This window comes from Mya arenaria, chromosome 3, assembly GCF_026914265.1.
Source record: "Mya arenaria isolate MELC-2E11 chromosome 3, ASM2691426v1".
NCBI classification, from domain to species: domain Eukaryota; kingdom Metazoa; phylum Mollusca; class Bivalvia; order Myida; family Myidae; genus Mya; species Mya arenaria.
Window position 1 is genome coordinate 58,688,381 of NC_069124.1, and position 12,639 is coordinate 58,701,019.

Sequence of the window (12,639 nt, forward strand, 5' to 3'; positions counted from 1 at the left end):
ATACAATCGTAATAACTCGGCCTCCTCCGACAAAGCTTCGAGATAGACCTTGTTATACAATCGTAACAACTCGGCCATGGCCGAAATGTTTCTAGCGATTTAAAACTGTGCCCTGAAGCCTTGCAGGTGCCCTTCATGTATATATCGTTATGTTTTGATAGAATGAAATGAAGGAAAGCCGTCAAACTCATAATTATAAGTTGGATAAAAAAAAATTGTGTACGGACTAATATAAAATAACATTATCTGGTAATATTTCTTGTTTTTATGATATTTTATAGACGCTATATGCTTTAACCCGGAATCCTGATCGGAACAACTACCCACTTTTGATACTAAACAATTTGTACGTGAAGGATTTGCCATATCAAAAATCTAAAAAAAATCCGTCAACGTACAATTATTTGGACTAGATCATTGGTTTACTCTCAGGTCCATAACAAGAGCATATATAATCCTGATTTAAAAAAACAACATATATTTATTTTGACTGCATTCATGGTCTGTGTTTAAAACAGCCAAAATAAATTGGATTAATAATACAAAAATGAATTACTGTGAAATCATTTATATTTGTTGGCATGAAATTTAGTGTTTTTTTCGAAAATTTACATTTTGTTGGTATTTGAATTCGTGGTATTTCATATTTGAAAAATAAAATCTGAAACTGCGATCGTCGTATAGTAAGTTGTCGCATAATCTCCACACACTGGGCACATGATTTCCATCTTCTAGGTCAAACTGTTAATGACACTCGTTATAGTGGTACAACATGCCAAATTAGTGCATATACCCATGTAAATTATCAATTTATTTGGAAATTAAGGTCATGAAAGAATATGCATCCTGATCAACGACATACATGTGATAATGTCCCGGACGTCCGGAATTATCCGGGAAATCATATCTCTGTCACGGAGTCATGGAGGGTGCATGTTTGTCCCGGAAAGTCATAAAAAAAAAACGAAAAAAATCTCGGAAGCGATTATCTTAAGGCCTAAAATAAAAAAATTCTTGTTTGGAGTAACGCGACCGACCCATAAAAATCGTTGCCGACTCAAATTTTTTTTTGGCATTTTGATCCGCGATTTTTTTTTCAACGCCTTTCCGCTACTATTTTCTGTTTCTGCTCTTTTCTTCTGTTTCGGTTCTTTTCGATTTGTAGACACACTCGTAGAGCTTCGGTTTTTATCGCTGATCGCAATGAGCGTTTCGAAAACATGGCTGACTGCAAGTTTGTCGAACGTGTACCGAACGAAATTACGTTTTGTGTGACAATAAATTACTTAAGCCATATATACTGCATACAACCCCTTGGGGCAGGCTCATTTCATCAACAGACATAAGTTTAACATACTAGTTTTTAAATATTATTCATTGCAAATATTATTTATTGCAAATATACCTTCATGATTGTGAAATAGCTAACACAAAATTCCGATAGAATTGATTTTATTTGGTAAAACATAATGAAAATGTAAAATCAAGTGAACTACAAGTACACAAAGCCATTGTATGATTGTATGTAAACCAATTTGTTTCACATTTTCGTTTGCTTATCTTGAGTGTCATAAGTTTGTTTTGTTGAGTTCATCTCTGTGTCAGTCTTAAGTAGATTGAAATTCTTTGAAATTAAAAAAATAAAGGATCAGAAGTTAAGATGTTTGTTGTTCAAAAGTTTATTACAATGCCTTGAATAACTAGTGTTATGTAGTGAATGTACTGTACACAAGATCCAGTTGTCGTTGGAGAAAAAAAAAAAAAACCTACCTACCTACCCACCTTAAAAAATCTGGGTAGGGTTACTCCAAACAAGAAATTTTTTAAGGTTGCCTAATTTTACCAATGTAAGTCAGCTATTTTGCCTGTCCGGGACACTGGTCGTAAAACACAGGACATGTTGACACTAATCCGTTAATTGGTACGTGAGTCGTCGAGGTCATTGTCAATCACCGATAATTGATCTATTGGCCTATTGTTGTGCTTAACGAGTCGGGGAGGGTTCTTGTATGCAAATTTTTCATATGGATTTGTTTGGTCTTATGAATGATAGCTTTTAATTGATGAATTGATATTTTTCACACATTTTACCGACAAACGAGCATGAAGGTAAGTTCAAAGAAAGTGACAAAATGAGTAAAAAAAAAAAATTAAAACACGGAAAACATCCCATATTCCATTCAAATTTCAAAGTCGATACGTCGTTATACTTTAAACAACTTTAAACAACTTACGCGTCCATAAGGAATTTTTGTGTTTTGAACTTTTTTTCGAACTATCGTTGTGTATATTATTCATATCTTGGATTATCATTGGCTTTGTGTGTGTATTAAAAAGTGGTGTTTAATGTAGTGTGGACAATGTCCAAACGTCCGGCAGATTCTACGACTTGCGTCAGTAGCACCAAAAGAAAAAAAACAAACCATGTCAAGTAAAAGCTACGTTTTGGCCGTCAAAATGGGTACATTTTCCCGATGTTAAAAATGACTAAAATAGCCCCAGATATGCTCTAGAATGCACCACAGACGTTCCCCATTTAAAAAATAATCCGGGGGGGGGGGGGGGGGGGGGGCATGCCCCCAGACCCCCCTAGTGTGCGTTGACATTACGACAAGTGTACTGGAATCGACCCAAGATATTATCACATGTATGTCAAAGATATAGATTCATTGTAGGCAAAGCCAATAAATACTAATTAAGAATTTTGCAAACTAAAAACACTGGGTAGGCAATCAATAATGGATTAAATATTTCGTTAAAGAAAAAATCAAGTACTGACACTTGAAAAAGTGAATAAAGGGTCTATATTTCATAGGATCTTGAATTCGTGGATCACCAAACCCATGAAAACCACGAACATTGATGTCCAACGAACATAAATGATTTCACAGTATCCAAATTTTTATGTTCCTTAAAGATTCCATGATTAGAAAACCACTAAAATTTTATTAAGCTACCTTAAAGCTGCACTCTCACAGATTGAACGTTTTGACAACTTTTTTTTTTTTGTCTTGGAACGAGCCAATTTTTGCGAAATTCCATGAAAACCAGTTAAATAAGACTGCTGATTAAAACTTAGATCGCAGTTTTTTATATTTAAGTTCAAAAATTGATGTTTTATGCATTTTCCTTAAACCGTTAGCAACAGTTTAAGCTATAAAACATTAACTTTCGAACAGAAATATGGAAATCTAAGATCTGATTCATTTGTCAGCAATCTTATATCATTGTTTTGCAGATATTTACGCAAAAAAGTTCTCTTTCCTAGACAAAAAAAATAAAAAGTTGTAAAAATCTGTGAGAGTGCAGCTTTAAATAACTGGTTATTAGACACACTTTTTTCTCATATATTTTGATGTAAAAAAATGCCTGCGTCTATCAACCAGTAACAAGCTCTTGACATTTTTTCTGAGGTCGATTTCAGGCCGAAATTGGCTCTTCAGAGAAATAAATTGTGAAAATAAACTAGTTTGTTTAGATTTATGTAGAAAGGGATATCACTCGCATCACCCGGATCAAGTTACGTGTTAAAACGGCAGTTGAAGATCGGGATACGGTGTATCGTAAAACTTTTATTATTTTAAATATACATTATTGTAAGAATAAAATTATTCAATATTTTTTTTGTATAAAACAATAATTAAACATGCATATAAAGAAGCAATTTGTCAGTGGTATGAAAGGTGCAAAAACCTCCAATTCCCTTAAGCAGTTTAACATACCAATAGTACAAACTGTTGCAATAATAGTCTTTTTTTCCAATTTTGTCACAGTCTTTTTACTTTCCTGTAGGTGTTGACATTTTGAGAACAAACACGTACAATATAAGGTTTTTGCTTTGCAAAGCTTTTCATTCTCGACTGGTTATTGTTTACGACACACCGTCGGAAAGAATATTTTTCTATGTATAAGTATTGCACGGTTTAAAATAACCATCGCCATTTTCACGAAAAACAAAAATTTCATCACTGTCAATAAACATGGTGGCCGATGGTAGCAGACAAGATTAATATTTTTCTATGCGTCCTAAAACCCAAAACATAAATTAAAAGTTTTTTCTCAAGTTTTCACGGATTTTATGCCTAAGTCTTATATCCCCTATCGTCTTGTAACCAGTCATTTACGGTAGTTGTATAATTGATATTTTTGTTGCATGCCACAGACATCACAAATGTGTTAAAAAAAATATTGGCCATTCGGACCGACAACTTCCGATATTTTGTTGGTCTGAAAGAATATTTACCAGTGGTACATTTTTGTTATAAATCTTGTTTTTACTAAGCCTTTGTTGCTAATTTTACATTGACAAGGAATAAAAAGGTATGGAAAAATTAAGAAGTTATTTTTGCCAGATTTTGCTCCAAAACTAAATTCTTACACTGCCATTTTTAGCTCACCTGAGCACAAATCGGTCTATGTCCGGCATCTGTCTTCCGTCAGCCATCATTGGCGTCAACAATTGTTTATAATCATCATCTTCTCCTAAACCACTTGGACAATTTTAATGAAACTTCATAGGAATGATCCTTGGTTGGTGCTTTTTCAAAATTGTTTAGAGAAATGAATTCCATGCAGAACTCTAGATGCCATGGCAACGTAAAGGAAAAGTGTCAATAATTGGTAATAATCATCATCTTCTCCTAAACCCCTTTAACAATTTTGATGGAACTTCATAGGAATGATCCTTGGTTGGTTCTTTTTCAAAATTGTTCAAAGAAATGAATTCAGTGCAGTTCTCTGGTTGCCATGGCAACCTAAAGGAAAAGCGTCAACAATTGGTTATTATCATCATCTTCTCCGAAACTGCTTTGACAATTTTAATGAAACTTTATGGGTATGATCCTTGGTTGGTGCTTTTTCAAAATGCTTCAAAGAAATGAGTTCCATGTAGAACTCTTGTTGCCATAGCATCCTAAAGGAAAAGTGTCAACAATTGGTTATAATCATCATCTTCTCCTAAACTGCTTTGACAATTTTAATGAAACTTCATAGGAGTGATCCTTGATTGATGCTTTTTCAAAATTGTTCAAAGAAATGCATTCCATGCAGAGCTCTTGTTGCCATGGCAACCTAAAGGAAAAATTACAAAAATTACAGAACTATTTTTGGTAAATACTATGAGGCTTATATATAGTGCTTAAATATTTGGTGTGTAACATTGTCTATTGGTTATCTACCATGTTAATTCAAATTATGCCCCTGGAGAAAAAAATGGCCTCACTCCGTTGGTTACAAGTTCATTATAAATACATTTTGTTAAAATCTGATAGTTATGTTAAGTTCACTCTCGAAGCAAGGGCAGCAAGTCTTGATATATGTTCTCCCTTTTTGTTGGAGATTCCACTACTTTCTAAATTTAGTAACAAGGGAATAGATTTTAAATTTTATTAAGTCTTCAACATAATCACTTCTAAGGTAATTATTGTTCTTTTTTTAGGTTCATTGATTCAAATAATTATTATACACTTTATTCTTTAGGCCAGAGTTTTTTTTTATTTTTCGTTTTAAGGGAAATTTTTCAAAAATAAGTGCCAGGAGGAGGGAATAAAATTAAGAAAAGATGTCCAAAAATGAGCATCGAGAAAAATAAATAAAAATAAGATGGATTTTCCGTATTTTTTTCTTTTTTCGGGAAAAATTATAGAATGTATGTTTTGAAGTTGTGCACACTTGTTTTGTACTCCATAATGCCTGTTATATAATAGATCTGTATAATAAAGTCAAAACAAGATGTCATTTTCACAAGTAGCCACAATAATGCACCAGTCAATTGTAACTACGCCCACTCCTCCCAGGTCCGGAGAATAGCGGGGACTTTGACTTTCGGTCCAGGCAATCCTTGGTATTTAAAATCCCCGCCCTGCGGAGAGAAAGTACTGGTCAAATCCCCGCCAAATTCCCCTGCACTTTGAGGTAAGGCCCTTTCCCCACTATTTTCGGCGCAAAAACAAAACCACCGCATTCATTAGGCACTGCGGGGCCACCTGGAAGGTAAAAACACGGCCCATTTCTCTCATTATCCCCTATTTACCCAAGGACCTCGGGGGCCATGGTTACAATTGAATTGGTGCATAATCTGGTGCATAATGCACGTTTAAGGAACTTTTTTTAACATTTGGATATTCATTTTACTCCCTAAATGCCACTAGTCAACTGATTCACACCAATGAAAATATATTCTTCAACTGTAACTCCACAGTATTTAACACTGCACGGTTAAATAAAAAATACACATATTATTATTATTATTATTATTATTATAATATATGCATGATTTTAACATGAGCATCTATGTTGTGAAGATACAGCTTTACTGCTGAACATAGACGTCCTCAGCCGAGTGCCCATCTGTCACTGGGTGTTTCGCCCCTTATCTCGGTACACCCTCTAGATGGCGGGGCAGTAGTGGTGATCAGTCACTACCTCATCTATGTTGGCTTCCAAGTCGGTTTGCTGCGTCGTAGCCAGAGCCAACTGGACGCCCTCTCTGCAGCTCTCCCAAGAGCGTGGACGGCGGTCTTCCTGACTCGTCCCTTGATGCCCACAGCTCCCAGCATTTTCCACGCTGACTGTGATGGAAAGCCTCTGCATCCAACTTCCACTGGGAAGAGCCACGTCTTCCAACCCCTCTCTCTACATGTGTCTACCAAGTCTTGGTATTTTCCCTTCTTCAGTTTGTATGCCTCCTCACATATCTCTTCCCAGGGTACTGTTAGCTCTACCAGTACAACCAGCTTTGGAGACCTGGACCAAAGTACTATGTCTGGCCGAAGGGTGGTATGGGCCACTTCCTCTGGAAACTTCAACTTTTTCCCCAGGTCTACCAACATGCCCCAGTTTTGCGATTCTTGTAGGATGCAGCTACACACTGTTGTTGTCGGCTTCTTCTCCCCTTGTCTTACAAAGCTGATTAACTGGGGGCCTGTCTGTTTCAAAGGTCTCTTTTTTCTCCTAAAATGAGTCTAGGCAAGATACCATGCTGGAAGATCCATGCCTTGAACTTTCCCGGGAGTTCGGACTTGTCAATCCTCCTCAGCCCCTCTTCAATCTGCTGTTTTAGCCTGTCTTGGCTGCGGGTGTCCTTTAGTGTGGAATCAAACCACTTCCCTAAACACTTGATCGGGTTGTTGACAAGTGAAGGGATTTCCTCATCTTGTATGTCCAGCTTGAACTTGTCAGTCACCTTCACTTTCCTTACTACCAGACACCTTGACTTGACTGGTTTGAATAGCATTCTTGCCCAAGACACAGTTTCATCAAGTGCTTTGAGGATCCATCTCGCCTGGATATGGGTTTCTGTGGTAACTGTCATGTCATCCATGAATCCCCTATTTGATAGGAGCCGGATCCCAGTACAGTGAAACTGCGTTCCCTCGAACAAGCTGTCGCTCGAGAACCGGCGTTCCCTCGAGGTCGGAGCTTGGTCCCGAACTTTTTTCCTTCTATTTTCATATAAAATATACCCACGCTGCCTCGAAACCTAATTATGTCGAGCAGTCGAGCAATATCCTCGGTCCCAAGTACACAAAGTGCACAAAACCTTATGGCTCCCTCGAGGACATAATTTCACACTTTTTCCCGAACGCGTGTTCCAAAATAAACAAACATATGCTAGGTGTTAAAATTTTCGCAAGTTGTAAAAATTGCAATGACAGTTGAAAGGCAATTTGATAAGGGGTGAAAAACCGTTTTTCATTGTTAACGCATGACCCATATTAGTTGATATGGGCATTTGAGATGATAATTATGAGAAGTTATTGATAAGAAGTTAATTGTGAGAAATTTAAATGAGTTATAAAAATATGAATAAAACACTACCATATCAATTCAACATCGGATTGAACAGTTTCGCGAAACCGACATCTTGTCACAAGATGCGCCAATCAACAATCCTTGATTTTGCGAAACTTAAATCTGACTAATGCCACAATATGTACTGTGATACAAATGTTGCTTGTTACGAAAATGTGCTTTTTTGTTAAAATAAACATTTCTATTTATTCATTTATTGTTTTTTCTTTTGCGTTTTACATTTAGTTTAAGACAAACTTTGAACATATTAGCGATTTCCACAACGCAACACATAATCGGTGTCTTAGTAAACAGTCTGTTTGACGACTTCAAACTTAAAATGCACTGAAAGATATTTCATATCAAACTGGAAAATTGAAAATCGGGTCGTTCGAAACATCGGTTCCCTCGAGGTTTTGGCTCGGTCCCTGGCGACCTCGAGCGATTGCAGTTTTACTGTATTTGTAAGTGGGCCTCTTGATTCCCTCTCTGCTGCTTTGATAATCATGTTCATGCCCATGACAAATAAAATGACAGAGATGGTGCATCCTGTTACAATTCCTTTCTCAAGTGGTAACCAGTTTGTTGTCAAGTTGCCACATGAGAACCTCAGGTTGATGTTGCTGAAGTAGCTCATGATCAAATTGCTAGCCTTGTCTGGTATATGGTAATGATGTAGTGCGACCTTGATTAGCTGGTGGGGTATGGAGCCGTAGGCATTTGCTAGGTCGAGTCATACTACTGTGAGATGCTTCTGGTTCATCCTTGCCTCATGTAGCAGTTGTGTGAGTGCGCTGGTGTGTTCTACGCATCCCGAAAATCCGGGAATTCCTCCCTTTTGGACGGAGGTATCTACATATCCATTTCCTATCATGTAGGTTGTCATTTGCTTGGCCAGAATGGAGAAAAATATCTTGCCTTCAACACTCAGCAATGAGATGGTTCGGAATTGCTTGACAGTTTTGGAGTTCTTCTTACTTGGGACCATACAGCCCTTGGCCAGTTGCCAGCACTCTGGAATTGTTCCTTTCCTCCACACTACACGCAAGAGAAACCACAGTGTCTGTAAAAGCTTTGGGCATTTCTTGTAAACCTTGTATGGGATGCCACTTGGACCTGGAGCTGAGCATGAACGTGTCTTTTTCACCACATCATTAACCTCTTTCCATGTTGGTTCATTCATATTCAATGGGGTGAATGGCTCTTCCATTGGTTGAATTCTATCACATTCTCCCAGGGTTTCGCTTCGGTGTGGATCATAATGGGTTTCCCTAAGGTGCTGTTCAACCTCATCCTGGCTACTTTCGAGCTTTCCAGACTTCTCCTCGCTCAACAAACTCCTCGTGTATTTGTAAGGGTTTGAGGTAAAGGCCGTCTCTTCTTTGCCTATCCCTTCTTTTACACCTCAGCCTTTCTGCATTGGTTAGTGCCTTCAACCTTGCTCTTAACTGTTCCCTGAGCTGCACAATACCTTCTTTCTCTGCATCACTTGAGCACCTATACCTCTTCCTCAGCGACCGCAATTCTGCTCTGACCTTCTTTATTTCGCAGAGTCTCCTGTTTGGAGTAAGTGGCTTTTTGGGGAGATCGGGTTTCTTCTCTAGCCCAAATCTCTCCTTTCCTAGGGCATAGGTAAGTGTAGGTAGTGCAGGCAACTTCTTCTTGACTGCCCCTGTCAGTGCTGACTGTAGAATAAGGTTTAAGTCCTCATCGAATTGAGCCCAGCTGCTGTCATTCATCTTCGGCTAAGACTGCACCCTAACTACATGACTCAAACCCACAATACTGCACCCTAACTACATGACTCAAACCCACTAGACTGCACCCAAACTACATGACTCAAACCCACAAGACTGCACCCTAACTACATCACTCAAACCCACAATACTGCGCCCTAACTACATCACTCAAACCCACAAGACTGCACCCTAACTACATCACTCAAATCCTCAAGCACCCTTGTTACATTACTGTACCCAACAATACTGCACCCTTATAGCTATACTAAAATAATTATTGTAAAATGGTGAATTTTGGTGAATGTTAACATAAAATTGTTCATACGGACAAATCCCTGGGTACATGTTTATTAAATGGATAGATGTTCATGGGTAGATGTTCATGTTTATATTTTCATTTGTAGGTTGATGGTAGATGCAGAGAAAGATGAAGCTGAAGTGGTTTGGCGGCAACTCTGAGGTCAGTCAGCAAGTGAGCTATGCTGAGATGTCCAGTGGATCAGGGTTTACGATGCTGTCCCTCTCTCAGGGGGTTCATGTTGGTGTGTATGGGGAAAAAAGGGAGCTAAGCTTTGAGCGAGTTAGTGGCTGCAGCACTTGTGAGGAGGTTTGTCTAGCATTGGCTGAAACCCAAGGGATAGCACCAGCAGTGGTTGACTGTTTTGGTCTGGCTTTTGATAACAGTCAGGATGGTAGATACACTTGGCTTGCACCTGGTGAGTTGCCTGATCTGGGAGAAAAAAAGTTGTGTTTTAGAATGAGATTTGTACCTGTAAAAGAGAAATGTCGAGATATGTTGAGTCAGTACAATGCTTGTTTGCAGTATCTGTTTTATCAAGTAAAATACGACTATGTGCACGGTGACCTCAAGTACCTAAAGGGTCAGGAAAATGACAAGTACTCGCGCGGTGTTGGGGCCTATGTCATCTGGATAATGATGCGGATTTCTGCACAAAATACAGGGACAGAAGAAAATGTGGAAAACTTCTTTAGAAGCATCAGCTTGAAAGACTTTTTTCCGCCTGCTCTAACTAGAAATTTTATTGACAAGAGATTTCTAGAAGGTAGCATTCCAAATAAAGTAAAATACTATCAGGATAAATATGGCAGTTACCCTGCGGACATCTTGATGCGATCACTCTTAAAACACATACTGCAGAGCGACAAGGACTTTTATGAAGAATCCTATTCCGCATATCAACTGGATTTAGAAAACATTCAAGTGCAGGAAGGTGACACTTCTGGCCACACACAATATACGAATGAACTGAGGATGAAAAGTTCTTCAGCAGTATCGCTGTCGATAAATTTGAATGGGGACTCCTCAAAGCTGAAAATCATTTCTGGGGTGAGTTTTGAATTGAAACTTCATTCAATATTGGTGGACCTTTTTTCAGTTCTGTGAAGTTATTTATATTGGAGAATCCTGCCTGTAAAGATTAGTTACTCTGAGATTTCCTCTGAAAGATATTGATTTTGATATCCTCGACAAAATTTTGAAAATATATAATAAAAACAGTAGTTTATAGTATTCTTAGGTCTCGTATTTGATTTAGTCACCAATCGGAATGCTTACTATAATGCTCTGTATTTTCCAGAAACCTTCCTGTGAGATTTTTCTGCAGAAAATTTATGAGGTTAAATTGCAGCAGTTAACATTTGAAGGAATGGACTGGTTTGAAGTGCAAATTATAGCACAGGCCCAATACGAGGTAACATATTGTTCATAATTGGAATGCTAAGTGATAAAATATATGTTTTTTATGCTATACTCTTTAGGGGCATATGCATTTGCCCTTGTCTGTCTGTCCGTTCATTACAAAATCTGATGTGTGTGTGCATCCTGTACAGAGTTATGGCCCTTTACTTACCGGTTGTTAAAAAATAGGCTATAGAGCATGCAAAATTGTGTCCGGGGTATCCGCAAAAGTTTGGAAACCAGTCACAAAACTTTAAAGGCATTTTACCAAGCATGTTATGTTGTGCACCTGGGGTTCAGTGTGGAGCTGCATTAAGTAGGTGCCGAGTTGTCACTTAGCTAAGAAATTGCCTATAGAGCTAGCAGCCCTTCTTTTCCTACTTTTCCCTATTTTTTTTAGGTTTCTACTTTTCCATTCTTTTTCTTGAAAAAGCCCTACTATCCTTACTTTTTGGTAAAAATATTTCGAGAAATAATAGAAAAGTTTTAACTAGATGCATTGATTAAAATACGTAGTCTAAACCTTGATTTTAATTAAGAAGCCACTTCTAGTATTTCGGTAGGATTAGTTGATGCAGTTGGTCTCCAGTGCTGCAAGTGGGGTTCTATGATGAGAGGTTCTTCTCCTCATCCTGTGGCTGAATTCCTCTTGAAGCATTGGTTTGTAGGCAAAGCTTACTACATGTACATCACAATTGATGAATAGGTTTTTTAATCATTTTAAATATTTGCATCAAATTATGAAATAAAGGTCAGGAAAAAACTCTACTGTCCCTACTTTTTGCTCTTAATATCCCTATTTTACCCTTCTTTTTTAAAAATATCTTCCTACTTTTATCCCAATTTTTTTGTTATTGGTCACTTGAAAGCCTGAGTAAGGAATCCTGAGTCTTGTGTATCACCAAAAGTTTATGAACCAGAGTCAAAACACTGAAATTTCAGAGAAATGTTAACCAGCAAATGAAGTTGTTCATCTGGGGATTTTATTTATCTGTACCAAGCAGAGTAATGGTCCTTAAATTGGGACATGTGTTCTGTACATACAGACATTGTATTGCATACAAGACCTACGACCCTATCTCAAGTTCAAGGGTCATACTAAGAGTTTAACCATTATGGAATGCTGCAGATATGCACATATATAGAGTTTATTTGGTCCTGTTTGGGCGGTTACTCTGTCATGCCAGGAGATATTTGAAAATTACTATGCATGTATGTTTGGTAAATTGGTACATTAAGATGACGTGTCACATGCAAGACCTAACTTCTTACCGCTTACAGCATCACTCCTCCACACTTGACGTCAGTCATCATTCGGGCTGGCATATGCTTATAGATTATGATAGCTCTTCTTAATTATAGGCATATATCAGTAATTGCATAATTGTTTTAACTGGACTCTGAATTGTT

At 37.7% G+C, this 12,639-nt stretch overlaps 2 protein-coding genes across 3 annotated transcripts in view; one reads left to right on the forward strand and one right to left on the reverse strand.

Moving 5' to 3' along the window:
* The window catches only part of LOC128226841 (uncharacterized), a 39,788-nt gene that overhangs the window by 691 nt on the left and 26,458 nt on the right, over window positions 1-12,639 (forward strand). For both annotated transcript variants that reach the window (XM_052936918.1, XM_052936919.1), the window contains exons 2-3: window positions 9,935-10,878; window positions 11,129-11,242. In XM_052936918.1, coding sequence (XP_052792878.1) covers window positions 9,946-10,878; window positions 11,129-11,242 — 1,047 coding nt within the window. In that variant the 5' untranslated portion in view covers window positions 9,935-9,945. The remainder of the gene's footprint in view (window positions 1-9,934; window positions 10,879-11,128; window positions 11,243-12,639) is intronic.
* LOC128226843 (uncharacterized) lies at window positions 6,429-6,830 on the reverse strand. The gene has a single exon (XM_052936920.1). The coding sequence runs from the start codon at window positions 6,828-6,830 to the stop codon at window positions 6,429-6,431; it is 402 nt and encodes a 133-aa protein (XP_052792880.1).